A 23,563-nucleotide genomic window follows, 5' to 3' on the forward strand; every position below is an offset into this window, starting at 1 on the left:
CTATGATGTCTGGTGATGTCATGTGATGTCTTGTGATGTGACTGTCGATTTGGTACATGTGCTAGATGTGTGTTCCTAGTACGTAGGTACTAAGAGTCAGTGTCTGCTAAGATGGTTTATGGCTTTTGTCGGTTTTGCAAGCGTAATCGCAGTTGATTACAATGCTTTCAAGAGGGGGTTATGTTACAAAGTGATGACGTGGCTACGGACATCAGAAACCCTACTTTATGCCAAAAGCCCTAAAATTCCTGCAAACCCTAAAATCTGCCAAAAACCCTAATTTCTGGCTGAAATCCTAATTTCAGCAAACCCTAAATTTCCGGGGAATGCCACGTGGCGGCTGGTACGGATTTCCGTGAATTGCGACGCGTTTTGGGGCCCGCCGTATGGCAGTTTGCTTTTTCTTCTCTACGCAATGAGAAAGAGAGAGAGAATGCTTTTGCTTTCAAGTAGACTCTGAGAGAGAGAGAGAGAGAGAGAGAGAGAGAGAGAGAGAGAGAGAGAGAGAGAGAGAGAGAGCAGTTGCTTTTGATTTTGAAGCTTTTGGGGCTCTGCTTTTGGGCATCCCTTGTAAACATTTAAATAAGTGGTTTGGGCCTTCAGTTCTCAGAGCATCTGGACGCAGAGTCTGAGAGTGAATCGCGACCCACTCTCTTGTACTTTGAACTGATTAATACAAAAAGAAATACCGAAAGGGGTGCCAGTCTTTGGGGCCAATACTCTAGGCACGGAACTCCGCCGGGCCAGTGCAAATCTATTGTGATCTGTGAATTGTTTGAAGTGGTTATTTGATGCTGTCGCGATTGATTCTTGACTTGGAGTGTCCAAGTCTGTTTCAAGTAGACTGTGCGGATTTCCGTGTTTTACGCTAATTGTTGACGTGGCAGTTGTACGGATTTCCGTGATCGGACGAGATTTCTCATGTGAAATCTCTCCGAGCTTACTTGTACTTGCGGGGGGATAGCAATTAGCTAATCGAATACTTGGGCAAGAGGCTCTTGCCTCTGCATACGTGAATGAACTCACACAACTGTACGTACAAATGGAAAGCCCTTCAGCGGGGTATTATTATTCTGTATTCATAGGGGGAGAGAGGTGCTTGAGAGCGGAATCATGGCGCTACATAAGACAAGGGAGAAGACGAGTGTTCCATTAAAGGTGTGATCACCAACACCCAGTAGTCACACACACTTGTGTTCACTTAGAAGCAAAAATCAACCTCTACTCTCAAAATGGACGCCCCGCCTCCTCTTCATGCAGACTTGGCAAATTGCTCTGGAGCCGCCATGTCACCACTTTGCCTCGGCCCCTCTATGGAGTTAATTCCCTAGTACCCACCAACTTATAAAGTGTAGCGAGGGGCCTAAATGACTTTGAACTGAGCCTAGACACCCTTATACTGCTCGGATTCTAGTGCCGATTGGCCCGACCATCTCATGGTGACCTGCCCTTTCCGACTGCGGCTGAAACTCTCGGCCGTCGATCGTTTCACACTGGCCATACAATGTCCGGCCATTTGTGACTTCAAAAAGAGGGTCCCAAAAATCAAATAAAATCAAGGGAAAGAAACCAACAACTAAGGGTAGTGGTTGCCACAGCCTCGTGACAAGGGCCTAGTCTAGATTATCATAGTAGATCAGGACGCACATGATGGATGGAGGTCCATGGAGATACCACTTGTCTCCATGATCTCTAGGCTGATCCGGGCGAAAGCCTTAGTGCCACATATGATTATCAGAGCTGAGATAGTGCATCGCCAATTATAGTGGAGGCTCTTGCTAGATCACTGTCTTTCATTCATAGCACATGGGAAATGCCCCCTTTTAGGATGGAGAGGCTGCCCCCTTTTCAATATTCCTTGCATGCACCATCCTAACCCCTCACACATTCAGAGATTGGCAAGATCATTAGACATGATCTCATTCAACGTGACACTATGAGGACTTCGCTGTCTCCATCCCATGAGTTGGGGATGGAGTGTAGATATGGGGCCCTAGCCTAGATCATCATAGTAGATAAGGGCGGACATATGATGGATGGAGATCCATGGAGATACCACTTGTCTCCATGATATCTAGGGTGATCTCCATGATATCTAGGGTGATCTGGTGGAAAGTGTAACAAACTTGGACACCCCAAGTCGAGAATTTGGTACCGTCACAAGATGGGCACCACGTGCCAACGGAAAAGAACAGACTGAACAACTTTAAGCGCTTAAATAACAACTGAAAGAGAGAGACAACACGGGGAGTGGCGAAGTTCCACCCCAGAGAGTATTGGCTTCAAACCTTGGCGTCCCTTTCGGTATTTCTTTATATTACTTGAACTCAGTACAATGCCGGTACTCCAATCCCTGCACCTTTACACTGAAGCATGCCAGAGAATGAGCCCTCTACACATATTTGAAGGCCCTTGGCCTCAAAAGCATCTGGTTCAAAATCTGTGAGCGCAAATTACGAAAATCTGTACAGTGCCGCGTTAGCACCTGTCAACCCAATAGGCGGAAAATCCGTACACTGCCACGTTAGCACCTGTTTGCGCGAAATACGGACGTCCGTACAGTTGCTACATGAGCATGTCAACGTAAAATGCGGGGTTCCGTACAACTTTGCCACGTCATCAGTCTTTATGCAATTCTTCTTCAGTTGCTTCATCTTATTCTTCTGCTTCTTCTAGGGTTTAGGCCCCTCGATCGGAATCTGCAGGTTGGCTTCATTCTTCAGTGACTTGACACGTAAGCAGTTTGTGATAGGTACGACATAGGGGAGAATCACTTAAAAACACTTCACAACTTTAATCATAGTTTACTTGCGTCGACACGACCCCTTTCGGTATTTCTTTTTTATATTAATGCTTGAGCAAATTTAGAGAGTGTGGGGGTCCTCTCTGCTCAGTTGCTTGTCAGCAAGACTGAGACAAAAGACCCTCTCAGTTTCTATTTAAAGGCTCTAAGGCCTCCCAAAAGCAGTACATGAAAAGCTTAAACTGAAAAGCCTCAAGTCTCCAAGAGCTGGCAGCAAGGCAAATCACGGAATTTTCGTACGGTATTCAGTGTGAAACATGGAGCGTCCATAGAGTTGCCACATAATTTTTTTCACGATCTCTCTTACACTAATCATCTAGTGTCCCCTAGGGCCCCATCAGAGGGGACCCTTCCAACTTATAACTTTAGGTCTGGACATGCCACGTCATCATTTTGTGACAGAATTGTAATCACCCTCGATTACACCTGAAGAAACAAATAGAAGACATAAACCAGTTCAGTAAACACTGACTCAAGTACCGACGCACTAGACGACACAAATCTAGCACTTGCACAAAGACGACAGTCAATGCACATTCACATCAAATCACATAAAATCCATCCAGATCTAAGATCATGATTTTTGGCAACAGATTTAGCAATCGCATCTATATCCACACCGGACCTCACTGATGTCGGATGAACTAATTCTTATTGCGATCATGTCTAGATAGAATCTCAAGACCGAAATGCTGCCGTCATTTCACCTTTCAATCCTGCACTCAAATAAAATCACATGAGAGAGTACACAAATCTGATTTATTTTTGGGAATTCCTATTTTCAAGTTCTTTATTCATTAAGTCATACAAGAGAATATTGTCAGCACATTAGTAACCCTGAAATCCAAAGGAAAATTAGCGACTTATTCCATCCAAGTAATTTGTGACAAAGGAGCGGAGTAACTCCCCTCTTGTGCAGTCCTGTCTACAACCAGATTCAACCCTGTTGATTTGCGGGATCTCTCGGAATAGAGGTAGTTAAACCGAAAGCCTCAAGGTAAAGTTCCATTATTTGAGGAGTATTTGCTAGGTCCTCCTCCATCCACTTCGCATCCTATGCCGGATAGTTCTTGAATTTCACTAAGAATGTTGAATCACTTTACCTTTCACTTTCCTTTCTTTGTGAGCCAGTATCTATTCTGGAACGAGTATATCCTTGCTCTCTTCCACCTCAGGTTGCTCATCAGGCTCCCTGTCAACTGACACCTCACCCTTAAAAGGTTTCAAGAGACTCACATGAAAAGCATGGTGAATCTTTCGAGTGTCCGGCAACTTCAGTCTGAAGGATACATCATTTATCTTTTCTTGAATCTGGAAAGGGCCATAATACCTCATGCTGAGCTTTGGAAAAAGCCACTCCTTTCCCTTTCGTTTCCTTAGGCGTGCCTTCTCAAAGTGTAAGAGCACCCAATCATCTTCCTTCAACTGCGAGTCGCGTCTATGTTTATCTGTTGCCTTCTTATGCCGAGCTTGAGACTTCTCTAGAGCCTCGCACGAACCCTTGGCAAAAACAGTGTCCAAATCCCTCGTGTACTGATCTGCTTCAAAAATCTTGTCTTTGGTGCTTAGAAATGGAGGAATTTTCTTAGCACCTTCGATTACTTGAAATGGCGCCTTCCCTGTTGAAGAGTGAACTGTGTTGATGTAGGAAAATTCCACGAAAGGCAAGTACTTTTCCCATTGAGTCTTCTGATCCGAATTGTAAGACTTCAATAAATCCAAAACCACTGAATTGGCGGAACATTTATCTGCCAATACCCAGCATACTATGATCCGTGAGTGTTTTCGTTGCTTATTTAGAGAAGCCTTTGGCTCCTTATCCCGCATCATGGACTACTATGATCAGCCATGCCCATTGCCTAGGTCTCTTCTTACTGGAGATCCGTAGGACTTAAGAGAGACTACCCTCAGGAGCAGTGGAGCTACACATTAAGGATCGTGACAGAATTAGATCACTACTTTTTACAGAGGGACTACTTGGGATGGCCCACCACAACTTACCCAGTCACACCCTCATTGGGGCATCCTTCTTGAGCGAGCCAGCCAGCTTGGCCACTCACGACACCAGAGAGTTCGAGGATCTTCACATTGTAGGCGAGGTCTGTATTGGAGGTTATGGAGCATTATTGAGCGATATCGAGCACGCCACCTAGAGAGCTGACCATGGAGGGACATTGAGGCCATACTACACAGAATCATGAGGGAGTTGATGGGATGATCACCATCGTATACTTTCTCCATTGTACTCCTTATTAGCCCTTACGTGATTGTACTCCTCCCATATGTTTTGAGAGTGTTATGTGATGCTGATGGTGATATGTAGGGTAGGCTTACATACCTATCCACTCTAGGTACCCTCATTTATTTTAATTTCACACAAGGATGTAACCTTTTGGACTCATAGGTCATTTTGAAGACGTTAATATAGCATTTCATGTCTCTCTCTCTCTCTCTCTCTCTCTCTCTCTCTCTCTCTCTCTCTCTCTCTCTCTCTCTCTCCCCCCCCCCCTCATCGGCTAGATCTTTAAGGTCTCTTGGGATAGTTTCCTACAACGTTAAAACTCTCTTCTTCTCTCTCCACACACATTATTGCTGCAGGGTGACAGGTGCGCTGGTGACAAGGACTACGATGGAAGTTGTAATTCCTGCTCATGCTATAACTGCAATCATTGGGGATGGTGGCAGCAGAATTGTTAGAATTCGGCAGGTAATCACTGTTGTTAAGAGACTGAAATCGGCAAAAGGGATTCTCGGTATGTGCTTAATTGAAAGTTAACGTCCTGTTTTCCAGATATCTGGTGCGAAAGTTGATTTACTTGATGTCAGATCTGGAGCATCAGAAGGTGTGGTCAAGATATCGGGCACTCCGGAACAAACACAAGCTGCTCAAAATTTACTACAGGAGCTGATTCTAAAAGGGCGACTACCTCACGGATATTCTGGGGAGTTCTATCCATCTTGAGAGGGAAGTGATGGATCACATTGGGCTCTCTGGTCTGTTGGGAGAGCACATCGGTAAATAGGCGGTGCCTTTTGGTGTTGTCCTCCCATCAGTGAAACCTTTGGGAGGTGTACTTGCTTTGCCCCTTGTTCATTCTCTGTGCAAAAAACATTCAGAATGTTTTCCATTTTGAGAAGAGTTTCTCCTGGAAATTAACTTCATAGCTTCCATTCATTTTTTGATGCTGACATCTGACTAGCTAGAGCAGCTGTAATGTCAATAGTTTCTGGTCTTGAGCATTGCCGGTCGCCAATGGTGTTTCATAACTAGTGAGCTGTCTTAATGGCTAGAAAGGCAGGACTTTTGTAACACACTCATGAAGTCGATCTTTGTTGTTGAAGTTTGAGAATGCGAAGCTCGCATTGGGAGTGCTGTCCATCAGACGCACAGGTGTATTTATGAAGAGAGCAGGGTGCTTCATGTTTCAATTTCAATATGGTTGTGTTGACAAGCACCTTGTTGGTTCGTTGGGTTCTCTCTCACTCGGTTAGTAGATTCAATCCTGGGCAGGTCTAAATGGTCTACAGTTAAGTGGCATATTTGTAGAGTCGCCACGTCCTGCAAGCGAACAATTCAAGTATTGCAATTATACCGATTTGTGCAACTCGCATATATTCACACTTCTTGTTGTGTGAGCCTCCATTGCACATTTCCTTCAGTGTGGGGTTTTCCTCAGTAACATTGAGAGAGAGAGAGAGAGAGAGAGAGAGAGAGAGAGAGAGAGAGAGATGAAATCTCATATTAATGTCTTCTAAAGCCCAAAATGACCTATGGGACCAAAGACGTACATTGGGTGAATCTGATACAAGGTCTTGATAAAAAGAAAGAAACTAACCAAATAGAAACACTACATGAGCCGAAAAACGTGGGTATCAAGAGCCTGAGGGGTACCATATACAGAAGGTGTTTATCTATATCAGAGAAAGATACAAAATGGTGAATGTGTATCAGAATCCCAAGATGGATGGCAGCAGAAGATGGATCGTAGCAGTCAATGCGTGATCGCGTCGATGTCCTCCATGGTGAGAGTCTGCAAAGGGCGTCTCCAATGTCTTGCCAATATAGATCTGATCGTCTGTTGCAACCTCCTCTCGTGATGGGAGCATCCCCTCATCTTGGATCCGCCTAGCTCTGCCGTTCGATCACTAAGTATCTCTTTGAGAGAGAGAGAGAGAGAGAGAGGCTTCCACAACATCAATGTCGCAATGTCAATTCCAACCCATTCATGCTGGTGTCTTGCATCCAAGCCCTCCCTCACAGGCTGACATGCTTTGCCTCCCCCCTTGACCATTTTAGTTTTTTCTTAATGTGGGGAGAAGGGAGAAAATTGTATAAATTTTTTGGTTTATAAGTAAGCGAAATATTTTTCACCTTGTTTTCATAAAAATGAATGTCTGCTCACATTGAGCTAATGTCCTTGTATTTTTGGCTTGCGTATTTTTTGCTTCTGTTTTGCTTGTATATGCTGGATGGGCAATGTGTTGTATATGCTTGTATGCAGTTGACTGCTTGCACGCATGGTGTGGTATCTGTGTCTGTGCTCTCATTTGTCTTTTCTATTTTAATGTTTCTTTTTAGTCTTTTCTTTTGGTCACTTTTTGTATGCTTCCCTTGTCTTGAAAGTGTCCATGTTCAGGGGATATCTTTCTTTGCCGCATGCGAACAGTCAAAACATTCTTAGGAGGCTTGGTTAGAGTTGCAGGAATGTCTTTAGCATACACTTAATGGTACCAAAAACATGAGATAAACAAGATGATGATGCAAGAAGTTAGCTTAACTACTAGATATGAGTGGGAAAATTTATGGGATGCTTGTGTAGATGATGCTTGGGGAAGAGAATCTTGGAGAGATTTGATAGTTTAAGATGAGCCTCCTATAATGAGGGGTCAGCCTACATTGCAAGGGATCCTTCTTGGTTTTGTGGGTAACTACTTTGCTGAAGTAGGTTCCTAAAAACTTTCTTCATGGGTCATCATCTCACAGCATTCTTCATACAATATATTATAGGTTTTAAGAAAGGTGCCCATTTGCAAGAGATCACCTAGCACTCTCACCTTAAGCTTTTAATTTTAGTGCTCCTAAGTAGTGCGATCCTAAGAGTAGCTCTCTATTTATCTACAAGGGTTCAAATAGTTCATACTGGAGGATGTCACTTTCATGTCATCATTGTGGTTCACTAGGAAAAGATCAATGTAGCACAATCAATAAACCTATGCAAGCACAAATTTTAAGCACATATCACTCTCCTTTGTGAGAGAAATGGGCGACTCCAGAGAGGTTCCTTTTTTAAGAGCATTTATTTTGGCTTTACATTTTTCTTTTGACCTTGACGTGCTTGCTCTTGCTCCATGTCTTTGTCTTTGTGCAAGCACCTAAAACGTGAGTTCCTTGTCCTCTATAATGGATTACATTCTTTGATATTGAAGCACTCCTTTGACCGCCTTGAATTGGTTCACTAATAAGTTGTAATGCTAGCGACTCCTTGTTTGTCTCTTGTATTAAAATTCTTCTCCTCTGCAAAGTAAATGACACGCTCAAGGCTAGGGTTAGCTCCTTTCCTTCGAGTAGGGCGACAATTTACTTGGAGTCTTTTGGAAGAGCTTTCAAAAGAACTATATTTTATCCTCCCAACACTAGGTGACTGGACATACACTTATTGGATGCAAGAATTATAGTGTATCAAGAAGGTTAGATAAGTCCTCTCCATCCTTCATCACATGAGCTAACGTAGTTGCCTTTATAATGAGATTTTTGAATGCATTACATTTTCCCGAAGAGTCCTTCAGGGGTCTACCAAGCACTTACAATAGTGCTAGCTTCATCTAGATAATCTATATAGTGTATCAATAAGGCTTTATAAGTTGTCTCCATCCTTCATCATGACTTGACTTAGTAGCATTTATAATGAGATTTTTTGAATGCTCGGCATTTGCCCCAAAAGTCCTTCAGGGGTCTACCAAGCACTTACGACAGTGCTAGCTTCATCTAGATCATCCTTGCATTGAATTTGTGCAATGGTAGCATGTGTTTTGAGTGGCCTCTATTGGATAGGTTTAACTACACTCCATGCGTTCTTTTTCATGAACGACCCTTTTCCTTTCAAATAAGGAGAGACCACCAACAACCTAGCATGGGGAGATGCATAATCACTAAGGCTAATCCCTAATAAAATCCTCCACAAGAAAATTACGATAGCACTTGTTGGCCTATGGAGGATTATTTAATATTGCATTCATGTGTTAAAGTTAAACTTCGTCACTTAAGCATGCGATGATGCACAAAGTTGGCTTACATACTAGGTTCCTCATAGTGCAAAAAGAGTATAATGAGCTTGTGAGAAAGGATGATTGGCAGTGTGAAGCATGGAAAGGTTTAACATATTTTAGGTGCACCTTCCATGTAATAAGGGGCTGGCCCATCCTTGTTGGCTTCTAGGTCATCTTCTTTTTAGTTGGTATATGTACCAGCCTCGATGAGTGAGAGTAATAGCAAGCAAGAAAATGGAGTATGCAATCTTAGCAATTACCCTTTTAAAATGCAATTAGTAAATGTATGGACACTTACAATCTTGATATTTTCTTCCCTTAATAAGGAAGTAGAATTTAGCACTAGTTGTTATATACGTTGCAACCCAAACATAGACTTGTCAAAGCAAAGCATTTTTTTATTTGGAGAAAAGTTGTCAAACCATACACACAATTCCAACAAAATACAAAATGTAGATGTCTTTTTTAGCCATAATCTTCCTTTCTATAGCCAATGGATATATCCAAGATCTTCCCAAATCAAGTAACATGCAAAAGGATGATGTGAGAGTGTATGGGAAAGCATAGATTGAAGGGCATCTGTGTTGAAGAATGATGTAAAAGTAAAGATATCAATTTGTATATGTGAGAACCTATGTAAAAGGCACAAATATTAGTAAAACATGTACTCGTATTTGACTTATTGATCTGTCTACATATGTACTTTGTGTAGTTATGTTTTCTCGGCCATTATACACAATTGAGTGAGCTTCAAACTACCATAGACTTCCTTCGAAATGACTAAGGTCCATTGGGATTGTTCTATGGCGTCAATAATCTTCTTTACTTCTTCTTTGGAAACTATTGAGAAGCCTATATCTACTTGTGAACCCTACTTGCGGCTCAAGTTTCTGATTTAATGCTTTTTTGGTAAAAAATTTAGTAAGAACAACAATACAACATCCCATGAGCTAGACATTTGTACTTGTTTGCAAAGTGATATATAAAACATGACTATTTAGATTATTGTGGAGCCTCTACAATCTTGTGAAGCTTATCTATGAAGTCAAAATACAAGTAGTATTGGAAACTATAAAATCCCAATCTACTTATCTATCCGTACCAATTTATAAAAGTAGTTGGCATATGATTCTTTGTCAAGAAAATATTCCTGTAATTTTGTAAGCATAAGGAGGGGATTCTAGGTATTGCAATCACATTAGAGCCCAAAATGGGTAAAATAGGGGATGTGTTAGAAAGTGATTAAGTTGTTCATTTAGCAAAGGTTTGACAATCAAAATAGCCCCAAATATAGTTGCTGAGTTCATTTAAATATAGTGGCATATATTCATTCATATCTTCATGTAGAAAGTAGAAGTCACTTTCCTTGTTTTCGTGGTTAAATTTTTCTCGATCTTTGTGAATTTTCAATTACTTTAGCAAAAAATATATTTTTAAAACCTTGAAATGACTATTTCATGGCTGTTCTCTATGACTTACCCTTCTTTCTCAGAGCTTTTTCTCGTTTCTCAAAGCTCTATCATTCTTGCTCAAAGTTGTTTTACCATTATTACTCAAAGACAACCTTTTATCTCCTATAATGAATGCTTCAAATAACACATCGAGCAATAATCTCATATGAATATCAAGCTTAATCACCACTATACAACTACAAGAAGTGTGAACCAAAGGTCTCTCAGAGATGCAAACAAAGTAAATATACTTCACAATGAGGGAAAAAAACATATTGATCTTTGGATAGATGGAAGCATTTATCCAATAGACCCACCAACGACAAGGTACCCACCATTTCATCTTGCTCATGATTTGATTAGATTTGTTGGGGATGAAGTTGATGGTTTATTGGGTATTGTTCAAGGCTTTCTCAATCATAAAACCACTATACCCAATGTATCTCTGATCTAAAACATACACTTACTCTTAAAGGAACACAATCAAAGAACTTGCAGAACATTGATTGTAAGAAGAAGAATAAAATAAATGAAAGGTATGCACAGTTTAACAGATGGTTCTATAAAAAAAAAAAAGATTGAAACTATCCAGAGATCATATAATTAATTACTAAAACATGTACTCGTATTTGACTTATTGATCTGTCTACATATGTACTTTGTGTAGTTATGTTTTCTCGGCCATTATACACAATTGAGTGAGCTTCAAACTACCATAGACTTCCTTCGAAATGACTAAGGTCCATTGGGATTGTTCTATGGCGTCAATAATCTTCTTTACTTCTTCTTTGGAAACTATTGAGAAGCCTATATCTACTTGTGAACCCTACTTGCGGCTCAAGTTTCTGATTTAATGCTTTTTTGGTAAAAAATTTAGTAAGAACAACAATACAACATCCCATGAGCTAGACATTTGTACTTGTTTGCAAAGTGATATATAAAACATGACTATTTAGATTATTGTGGAGCCTCTACAATCTTGTGAAGCTTATCTATGAAGTCAAAATACAAGTAGTATTGGAAACTATAAAATCCCAATCTACTTATCTATCCGTACCAATTTATAAAAGTAGTTGGCATATGATTCTTTGTCAAGAAAATATTCCTGTAATTTTGTAAGCATAAGGAGGGGATTCTAGGTATTGCAATCACATTAGAGCCCAAAATGGGTAAAATAGGGGATGTGTTAGAAAGTGATTAAGTTGTTCATTTAGCAAAGGTTTGACAATCAAAATAGCCCCAAATATAGTTGCTGAGTTCATTCAAATATAGTGGCATATATTCATTCATATCTTCATGTAGAAAGTAGAAGTCACTTTCCTTGTTTTCGTGGTTAAATTTTTCTCGATCTTTGTGAATTTTCAATTACTTTAGCAAAAAATATATTTTTAAAACCTTGAAATGACTATTTCATGGCTGTTCTCTATGACTTACCCTTCTTTCTCAGAGCTTTTTCTCGTTTCTCAAAGCTCTATCATTCTTGCTCAAAGTTGTTTTACCATTATTACTCAAAGACAACCTTTTATCTCCTATAATGAATGCTTCAAATAACACATCGAGCAATAATCTCATATGAATATCAAGCTTAATCACCACTATACAACTACAAGAAGTGTGAACCAAAGGTCTCTCAGAGATGCAAACAAAGTAAATATACTTCACAATGAGGGAAAAAAACATATTGATCTTTGGATAGATGGAAGCATTTATCCAATAGACCCACCAACGACAAGGTACCCACCATTTCATCTTGCTCATGATTTGATTAGATTTGTTGGGGATGAAGTTGATGGTTTATTGGGTATTGTTCAAGGCTTTCTCAATCATAAAACCACTATACCCAATGTATCTCTGATCTAAAACATACACTTACTCTTAAAGGAACACAATCAAAGAACTTGAACACACAATTAAATGATTATTTATATGCTCTTGCAGAACATTGATTGTAAGAAGAAGAATAAAATAAATGAAAGGTATGCACAGTTTAACAGATGGTTCTATAAAAAAAAAAAAGATTGAAACTATCCAGAGATCATATAATTAATATTTCAAGGTTTGACATGTCTAAATGCTCAAGAAAGAGAGAGATTTATAAATGAGACAATAAATTTTTAGGCTTCTCATATCAGAATACCAAAACTTTAAGAATATCTTCTTCAAAATTTGTTGAAAGAGATGCAAGTTTTGTCTGGGAGTGAGCAAAAGGGAATATAGACCCATATCAAGGATTTGGCTTCAAGCTTTGAAATATTACAAAATTAAAGTATTTAGGTTGCTTAGGTCTCCTCAATGTAGAAAAAGTAAGGCTTCTATTGAAGAAACAAATAGTAAAATAATTTCAAGAATATTGCCACATTCAAGAAAAAATTCCATATGAGAAACAAAATAAAAACTCTTCTTTTGAGTATAATGCTTTCAATAGTAAAGATGGATGTAAAAAAAGTTCAAAATGTCAGTACAATGTTATGAAATAGATGAAATTGGGTGTGAAGAGAAATTGAACTTTGTAGCAAAGCTTGATGAGGATGAGATTCAAAAATGCCAAAAATTGAAAAGAATCAGTACTTCATTGATGAGCATAGCCTTCCATTATAGTGAAGGTAAAAAAGATACCCCACTCCACAAAGAGAGATAAAAATTGGAGTTAAAGTGAAATGGATGTGCCCAGGTACCAATAGATAAGCTTGACACATTGAGCTGGCTTCTCTCACAAAAAAATATTCCAAACACTATAGAGAGCTAAAATGTAGGTGAACTTCTCCATGCTGATTATGTCGGTGTCCTTATGATTAAATAATACATGATTGCTACCTTGAAAGCCTTAAAATACATATGTGATATATGTGGAGGTACATGTACAAAATACCCTTGTCTCTATTGTATGGCAAGCATCAGAATAAGAGGATGAACTGCTAAGAGTGAAGTTGGAAATCCACCCTCTAGAGATATTGTTGATTTATATGATAACCCTTTTTCCCTAATGATTTGGGATTCCATTCTTTCAATACAGTCTCAGAATGTGCATATATGTACATTGCATGTCGAGATCGAAATTCTAAAGAACTTACTACCCTTACATTTGGATTATGCATAAACAAAATCAACTAGTCTTGTACATGAATGCATTAGAAAAAGTGAAGTTTTGCTATCACGAATGGGCTCCCATGATGGACATGTATATTTGAAGAAAGAAATCCAAACATGTCCAAAAGGAATATAAGATGTTCGCCAGGATGTTTCAATGGGAGGAGCAAATGCTAAGAATAAACAAGTAAATGCAATGTGGAATTGTTGGAAGGAACTGTTCCTTATAACTACGTGTAAAGATTAGACATTAGGAAGAGTTTGAGGTCATTTTTTTTTCCTTGTAAGAAATGGTAGAGAGAGAAAATGATTTTCATTTAAAAAAATATAAGCAACAAATTTCAAATTCCAAAGTTTGATAAAAACCTCCACCTTTTTACCATTGCATGGGATGTCACTTTGTGGGCCCACACATGAAGTGCCACCTTCAAAACTCTTGGGAATGGGTCCCTTTCCCAAAACTTCTCCCTCTTAAAGCACCGCTTTTCTCTTTTGGCCTAAATTTTGAATTTTCCCTTGCTCAATTTTGTAGAGCACCTTTCTCTTCACCATATCCAACCCCATCATGTTCTTTCCCATAACCAAGCTTTGACCTTGGCATTATAGTCATGAATTCTGCTAAGAGGTATTTATTATCTCCATGTTGAGTTTGAAGATAAAAATTTTTCCCTTCAAAAACGAAATAGGAATTCTGAAATTTCTCCTTGACCATTCAAGCAATGAGATCAAAAGGAAAGAAGCACATTGACTTATAGACAAGTGGTAGAATGTGTCCATAGAACCCATCACCAAAATCACCCATATATTTTTAGTGCTTCATTGATGAGGTTTGTAGGAGATGGCATTACAAGGCTATCAAGCTATACACAAAATCTTACAGCAAAGAGAGACATTTGTAAGTTGGAAAACCATTTTTGCAACAATTGAAGGATTCTCTCAACCATCAGCTAAAGAAATCAAGAAGAAGGTAAAGAACCTGCAATTACAATCGTGCGAAAGAAGACACAGAGCTTGGATTCAGACAAAGACAAAGAAAGCTAAAGAATATTGAAAGTCTCAAGCGAGGAGATGGAGGATGTAATAGAAGAATCAAAGCAATGAGGTTAAACTTATTTTTCAAGTTGATATCTTTATATCTCGTAGATGCTATAGTCTTTCTTTGCGTTCACCTCAAGTCTCTACTTCAGACAAATTGTTCAAGGAAACATGAGAGGTGGATCACAATCATAATGGGAATTGATTCTACATATCCTTATTGGGAACCTATTGGATGAGAGAAAGTTCAAGAAGGATAAGGAGATGATATCTAAGGGACTATGACAAAGTTAGAATCAGTAGGGTGGGTTATTGATATCTATTCAATATCATGAATAGAAAGTGGAAGCACTCAAGGGTGAAGGGATCCTTGCTACAAAAGGTATTTGTTGTTTAACAGACAAGGCTTACAATTAATTCCAAGGTCATGGAGATGCTTTGGGATCCTTTTCACATCAATGACATATATCCTAATAATAACAAAGGCATCAATTTTAATTGTTTCAGCAATTTATTCTTTCACTTAACACAAATTTGGTACCAATAAAAGACAGTTTTAGTGTCCTTTTCTTATAAAATTAAATAGAATGGTATCTGAAATCTAGAATAGATCTCAAGAAATACTTTTGCAAACTTATAGAATATTAGCCATTAACAGTTGATGTTACACTAAAACACGTACCCTAGTCTAAGAAAAAAATGAGCACAGTGCATGCAATAATCCATGGTAATTATTATATATGTGCTTGACATTTTTGCAATGCTTGTGTGAAAAGAACTCTTTGTGGCTAGAATTAAATATAGAAAAAGTCTTGTGGGTCAAATATGCAACATTTGTGAATTGAATTAACGGCCACATAAAACATTTAGTTCATGCATTGTCTTATGTAGCATATATACAAGATGTTGGGTTTCCAAGCCCATGGGAATTACCCCATATGGAGCATGCAAATGAACTGCTTAGCAAAGTGGTGGTGATCTTGGTGGTTTTGCAAGTGATCAATTTAGAGTACACACAGATACTCCGTCTGGTTTTTAGTGTGCAACATGTCCAAAGGCACATGCTTGTTTTTGGTTGCTCGGAATGGCATGCACTTGCATGTATCCATTCTTCAATGATAGTATCCAAAGCTTCACATTGGATATGTATGCTACATATGACCAATTTTGTGGCTTTTCTTGTCAATCAAATACAAATAGCAATAAAGCTAGTGAAGACTCTTTCAACTATTTGCTTCAAGCACTCGGCATGTTAACAAATAAAACACATGAAGATCTGCTTCAAATTTGCGGTACAAGATTTCACAAACTATTTCCGTCAGTCATAGATTTGTCCTTTTTTGTCTATTGTCAAAACAATCATATGCTTTTCAATCAAAACCTTTGTTTAGCTTATAAATTGTCAGTTATTGTCATGCCAAATTTGTACGGGCTATAGACATTGCCACACATGAGTGGTAAGACCTCCCATAATATCAGTTTTTGTTCAAGTCCTATTTTGTTCTGCTTCTCATGAGGTTACTGGGTACACCTTAAACCCAAGGTTTGGTAGTGAACCGAAACTCCATTTATTGGTAGCTAATTTTTTTTTGACCTACACCCTATCTGTTCAAGGGGGGGTTTACTATCATAGCACCAGGTTATGGATACACCAGAAATCCTTGGTTATGAGAGAACCTAAAACTCACGGTTGGCAAGTACACGAAAAACTCGAGGTATCATGAGAGGATCTTTCTAGTTCGAGCTTGAGGGGGGGATTGTTGGGTTTCCAAGCCCGTGGGAATTATCCCTTATGGATCATGCAAATGAACTGCACTCTTTTAGAAGCTTTGCATGATTACCATCCTTTATATATTATAAACAATTTTAAACTAATACACAAATAGAGTTGCTTTTTATTTCTTGCAGTGTCAAATCTCTCTCTCCTCTCTTGTTCATCTCTCTCGCTCGTTCTGCTGTTTTCCTCACCTCGCCATGGCTTGCAGCAGGTGGCACCCACCCACCATAGCTCTGCTCCTAACACAAGATCTACAACTCCATTACTTAAGGTGATACTATTTAAAAGTTATTCAAGCCACATTTGGTGATTTATGTCATAACCCAAAAACTATGTATATTAAAATTCTTATTGTTTATTTATCAAAGATTAGCCTTAAAATAAAGTCACTTTGGATTTTTTTCATTCATCTCCTTTATTTGTATAGAAATATCTCATATGGACACAATTGGGGACACACACACATACACGCACACACATATATATGTATATGTGCGTGCGTATAAATAAATAAATAAATAATCATATATATATGTGTATGTATATATATATATATATATATATATATATATATATATATATATATATATATATATATATATATATATATATATATGTATGTATGTATGTATGTATGTATGTATGTATGTATGTATGTATGTATGTGTGTGTGTATGTATGTATGTATGTATGTATGTGTGTCCACACTTTCATTGGTTTTTCATAGCACTTAAAATTTTCTTAAATGAGCTTAAATGACCAGATGCTATAAGTTTAAAACCTTGCAAAATACTTATTTGATGGGTGTTGTCCTATAGACACATTACAGACATTAAATTTTTCCCCATAACCTCATCATGTTAATAAAAGAGGTATTGAAAGACCAAATGTTTTCTCTTTGTCATCGATTTCAACATTTTTTTTTTCATTATAACAATAAATTAGTCTAATAACTAAGCTTAGGTTCTTGTTATAGCAATTTTTTTCCTATACATGAAGCTTAAAATCTATACAAAATCTCATTTTGATGAGAAGTTATATTCAATTTATGAAACTTTTGTTAAAATTGCACTAAAGTTTTATGAATTTTCCATCTTAAAACTTAATACTATCATCTACGATGGTATTATTTGGAAAAATAAAAAATGGGCTATGTTCTTCACCTAATAACTGAACATGACCTATACTTCTTGTTTCTAGCTTCACTAAATAATTATGACAAGTCACTAGAAAAACAAGAATAGTGTCTCAAGACACATGAGTGTCCAATTACAGAACTAGTGTTAATTAGAAGAATTCATATAGAAAACACAAGTCTAAGGTAGAAACCAAAGGTAAATTTGATCATTTTTTACTTAGAATGAAGCATCCATGTCTTCATATATCAGACACGTCAGAGATGATCGATTTAAAAATGAACTTTTTCTCTCCTAAAAAAATCTACGTCTACACAAATGCATGAAAATATGAGAGAGAGATAAAATTAAGATCTCAAAACCTTAAGAGTAAATATCCATACATATCATTATGAACTTAAAGACAGAGTTTTGGACTCAAAATGAAGTGAAAACATTCAAAAAAGTTTTGCACCAGTTTAAACTTTTAGTATTGTTATGATTTGATAATTTTAAAGATACCATTGTGTTTGAAATGCCCATAAACGTAAAAACAATTGCCTATATGTTTCATTTTGACACTTGGAGATAGGGCTTCAAACCCAAATAAAAATCATGAAAGCGTCCCACGTCAACACAAAAAAAATTTGGGAGGCTTTAAGATAGTCTTTGACAAATTTGACGTCAACCTTGCATTGGCACACAAGGTTGTGAAAAAATTTCTCAAATTCCATCTTAAAAGCCCCCAAAAAAATTCTAGTATGTAGGGTTTGGGCCATTACATTGTGATCAAATTTCTCAAATTCCATCTTAACAGTTCTCAAAAGTATTTTGATATCCTAGGATTTTGAGTTGTTCTTGACACAACATTATTGTCAAATTCCATTTTAAAGACCCTCAAAAGTGTTCTGTGTTGATGTAGGACACTTTCAAGATATTTTTTGGGTTTAAAACCCCGCGTCTAGCTGTTAGAATGAGACCTATGCGATCATCTCTAGGATTTTGGGCGTTCCAAGTACAAAGGTGTAGTCGAAGTTGTCAAATTCCAACAAATCAAAAAACTTAGACTGGTACAAAGCCTTTTTGAAGCTTTTCACTGCATGATAAGACATATGGATATTTACTTTCAAGGTTTTTGGGACATCTCAATGCAATGGTTGTTTCTAAGGGCATTTTGAACGCAATGACGGATCAAAATTAAGAGTATTTCTCTTTCACACATAGTATTATGATAAAAATGAAGACTATATTATTTTACACAATACCTTGTGAGGTTTTAGGTCACATCTACATCTCTTTTGTTAAGGTTCAAAACAAAGTGTATTCATGGAATATAAGATTGAGATCAATGTCATTATTTTCTGTTGTTAGTTTGTAATTCACTCAAAATTAAAGCAAAACATTTTTTAAGCATACTTCATTGTAAATTGGGTTATATATCAAATGTATTTATTGTAGTCTTTATTGTCTCTACAGAGATGGATTCCAGGTCATTATGTAAAGGAATCTCTTCAATGTCAGCATGCATTTATTAATTAATATGAGTAGTCTTTAATCTACCCACAAATCAAGCTAGATGATTGGATTTCATGTTATGAATCCGCAACATCTTTTCAATGAGAGTATGAGCATAAATTAAAATTGTGTACTATACACCATCTTGTTTTTGTAAACATGTGGACAAAATAAGCTAGATGATTGGGTTTCATGTCATGAATCCGCAACATCTTTTCAATGACAATATGAGCATAAATTTAAATTGTATATTATACACCATCTTATTTTTGTAAACATTTATCCTTGATTAAATGTATGGCTCACTCGATATTTTGTTTTCTTGGAAAAGTTAGCTTGGGGTTTGGTAAAACTTGATGGGATAGCACTCCTGAGCTTATCATTTTTCTGAAGTTACTTTTCTTCCCTAGATATACTCTTATCCCTTATCATTCATCCAAGTTATGATTTTTCAATGCCTTCACTATTTAGCCTTGTTTTTCATTCATCAGAGCTACCTATACTTTCATTATTTGAAGTGGGTTTTCTCATGCTGTGAGTATAATTCACCCAATATCATTTCCAAAGGATTGGTATAATCTTATACAACATCTACGCAAATCTCCAAGCAAGTTTGATAAGCATTTTCTATTTTCAATCAATTTTTTCATATAATGTCCTATGCACGTGAATTGAATCTATGCGTTTCATTTACTTTTTTTTTTGCACAAGAGAGACATCCATCAATAAACACAATTTTCTTTGAGGGTGTCATACTATGCAGGTCATGGGATGGGCTTCTGCTTACTCTATTTTGCACAAGGGAGGCACCCATTAGCAAGCACAAACTTTTATGAGAGTGTCATCCGTATGCAATTTATGCTTTGATGGATGGGCTTTCACTTACTCTACTTTTTCACAAAGGCTGACATCCATTAGCAAACAAATAAATAAATTAAGGTTTAGCCCAAAAGGATTCCACCCCCTTTTGGGTCTCTTTTGGTGTTTCTCAAAAGAGGCAAGCTAGGAGTCATTCCTAAGGATTTTGGGCCCTTGGGACCCACTGATAGGATCAAAATCACCAAACTTTGAGCCACATTGTTATTTTTTTAAATTATTCTTGTTAATTTTAGTGTTTTGCATGAGGAAGTTAAGGGTACTCTAATTTTGCAAAAGGGGGACACCCTTTAGAAAACATGTACATTTATATTGGTGTCAATCTTGCAAGAAATTAGGCTAGGGAAGAAATTAGTACATTGCATGAGGAATTTAAGGGTACTCTAATTTTACAAAAGGGGGACACCCTTTAGAAAACATATATATTATATTGGTGTAATCTTGCAAGAAATTCCCTTGGATGAGAAAATTTAAGGGTACTCTAATTTTGTAAAAAGGGGACACCCTTTGTACAACATATATATTTTTATTGGTGTCAATATTACAAGAAATTAGGCTAGACGGGTTCCTCTCCAAGCGGTATATTCTTGTGTACTGACTCAATCCTTTGCTAAACGATCGTTACTCTAATATTGAACTTGAACATGGTCCACCTTCTTTGACAATTGAATATGAAAGGCAAGTATTATTCTAAACATATGTTTTTTTCACTTATACTTTGGCTAATGATTTAGGGAGTGAAAGTCATTAATAGAAAAGACCAAGAAAACTGCTAAGAAGGTCCCTATAGAGGAGATTAAGAAGGAGCAACAGCTTGATGAATCAAAAGAAAACCAAAGAAAGAGCTCAAAGCAAGAAAAAAAGCTTGCTTTTAGAAAAAAACACCTAAGAAATTAGTTGATACCCAGATCCTAATTAATCTTCTTCTAAGAAGAGAAAATTTTCTCAAAGAGTGACATGCTTCAAGGAGATTAGGAGAGCACAAAAGGCACACATTGTGGCAATTTTCAGGCTCTTTCTAGAGATTTTGCAAGTAGGTTGCAATGCAATCTAAAATAGATATGATGTGGATTATTTTGTAAAGGGAACATAACATTTTGTGATTAATGTACAATAATCCTCGTTTAAAACCAGCATTTGTATATCTATAAATCCCTTGTAAAATTGAACATTTTGATTATAAACTGAGGAAATAGAGGATATACAATTAAAGTGACCCAAAGGCTTCTAATCTTATAATTTCATTGACTTTAGATCTTGTGTAACTCCCAATATAGTCTTTCAATTTTACCCACAATCATAGCAACCTATGGGTTTGTTTTTGCACATTCAATCGAACCTAGTTGTGTTGAAAATAGAATGTCAAGCCCCAAAGCATATTCCTTTCCATCTTTGCACTCTATAGTTAAAGGGCCTAAATGCTCTACATGATCTGTTTAAGGTAAGTTGAGAAGATAAAAATTGGCTTTGAGTTTGGATCTACCTCGTTTTTCTCCTTTTTCTTGTTCTTATCTTCTATGGTCTTTTGATGATGACATTTGTCCTCTTTTTTCTTCTGCCTCTTCCTCACAAGACCCGAGGAAGAGCATCATGCATCCTTGGCCATATTTCTATCTCTGTTGCTCATTCTAAGTGTGAATGAGTGACTTTGGAAATCTAGGGCGAGCTATTGTTAGTTTCATGAAGCAAGGGAATGACAAAATTGTGGAATGACAGTGTTGTGCTTTTTTGGGCATAAAAGTTGATACTCTACTTTGTTTGCTTGAAATGTTAGCCTTTAACACTAGTTTTATAATTGGAGACTCAAGTGTCTTATTTTTCTAGCAACTTGTCATAATTATTTGGTGAAGCTAGAAACAAGATTTATAAGTCATGTGCATGACTTAGGTTAGTTAAGAGCTGAAGAATGCAGCAAAATTTTAAATTTTTCAAAAGTAACACCATATTCAGATTATCGTGATCTCGTGGGATGCATTATGTAATCATGTTAATGTACCACGTGAGTTCAATATAGGAGGGGTTTTAAAATGCAAAAAATTTAAGCAATTTAATAGAAAATTGTATTCAATTTTGAATACAATTCCTGAAATAAGGGGTCATTTTATTCATTCAATCATGTTAAAAAGGGAGTGTTTTAGTTACCCTACGAATGTACATTATATAGGGGGTACTGAATAATGCACCCCCGAGATGGTGATAAGTTTTAAGACGAAAAAATCATAAAAATTTAGTGCAATTTTAACAAAAAATCCACACATTGAATATAACTTAGAATAAGATTTTGCATATATTTCAAGGTTTATGGATAGGAAAAAAAGTATTATAGCAAGAAATCAAGCTTCATAACTTAGTGTTTAGACAAATTTTTTTAATAATAAAAAAACCATAAACTTGAAAACACTAACAAAGAGGAAAATTTTGACCTTTGAAGGCCTCTTTCATAAAGAGTGTGTTTTTTTAGCGAGCTTCTGATTTTGAACTTTTGCAATGAAAAACATTTTGCGAGCTTTTTCACATTTGATTTTGAGTCTTTTCTAACAATACAAAAAAGGTAACCAAAAAGTTAATCCAAACAAAAAAAAAAAGGCTCTCACCACTTGTGACTTGTACTACTGATTCAAGTTCATAGGTATACTCACCTACTCCCAATGTTTTTCATTGTGCAATGAAGTTTTGAAGCTACTTTACTAAGCTTTCTTTTTTAAGATTGTTTCAAGGGAAAGCATAAATGGAGCCAAAATAGTGTTTTGGTAGTGATTTTGGCATACATAGGTTGGTAGAAGATAAGTGTTTACAAGAAAAAAAGAAAAAATTACTTTTTGTGGTAGACATCACATCTTTTTGGAGGATCATTAGAAATAAAAAACAGGGGGACTAGAGCCTTTCTATTGTTCAACATGGCAAACACGTTTCAACCCTTGTTGGGTCTTATTAGGGTAAGTTACACAATATCTTCTGAGGTTTTCAACGATGTGAAATTGGGGTAGACTTTGACAATCACTACCAAATCATCTCCCTCCAATAAATATGTGAGGACATCTACATCATTAGAGAGCCATGCTAGCTGTGTGTGTGTGTGTGTGTGTCTAAAGGCACCAGTTTTTGTGAAAAACAAGGGGGACAGAGCCACCTGGTTACCCTTTGCTTTCATTTCACAAAAATATGGCATCCATAGGTAGGAAGAAGAGAAGTGTTTACAACAAATTTTTTTAAAAACTTTCTGTGATAGCCACCACAACTTTCTAGAGGATCATTGGAAATAAAAAGCAATAGTACTAGAGCTTTTCTATTGTCCAACACGGAAAACACGTTTTTGCCCTTGTTGGGTCTCATAAGGGCAAGTTACACAATCTCTTTTGAGGTTTTTAATGGTGTGAAATTGGGGTAGACTTTGACTATGGTTAGGTAAAGGTAAAGTACCTGCATGTAAGGAAATTATGTATCTCTTTTACACATTTGGTACAAAGATATTTTTAAGTAGTTTATGGAAAATGTGCTTCAAATCCTAAGAGCACTTAAAAACTTAGTTGGGGGTATATTACCTTTCTTTGTGGTCTGGTATCAAGAAGGTTGCTACACCTCTCAAAGACAAAAATTATTTAGACCTAACAATCCAAACGTTGAGGCAATGTGTAAG

The 23,563-nt window shown here is 37.1% G+C and overlaps 1 protein-coding gene across 2 annotated transcripts in view; it reads left to right on the forward strand.

Annotated features, from left to right (window-relative positions):
- The window catches only part of LOC147440426 (RNA-binding KH domain-containing protein RCF3-like), a 146,448-nt gene extending 140,193 nt beyond the window's left edge, over nt 1–6,255 (forward strand). For both annotated transcript variants that reach the window (XM_086530163.1, XM_086530162.1), the window contains 2 exons: nt 5,402–5,510; nt 5,595–6,255. In XM_086530163.1, coding sequence (XP_086386289.1) covers nt 5,402–5,510; nt 5,595–5,765 — 280 coding nt within the window. In that variant the 3' untranslated portion in view covers nt 5,766–6,255. The remainder of the gene's footprint in view (nt 1–5,401; nt 5,511–5,594) is intronic.
- Nucleotides 6,256–23,563: the final 17,308 nt, after the last annotated feature.

Source organism: Adiantum capillus-veneris, chromosome 15, assembly GCF_014529385.1.
Source record: "Adiantum capillus-veneris isolate H3 chromosome 15, ASM1452938v2, whole genome shotgun sequence".
Classification (NCBI taxonomy): Eukaryota; Viridiplantae; Streptophyta; class Polypodiopsida; order Polypodiales; family Pteridaceae; genus Adiantum; species Adiantum capillus-veneris.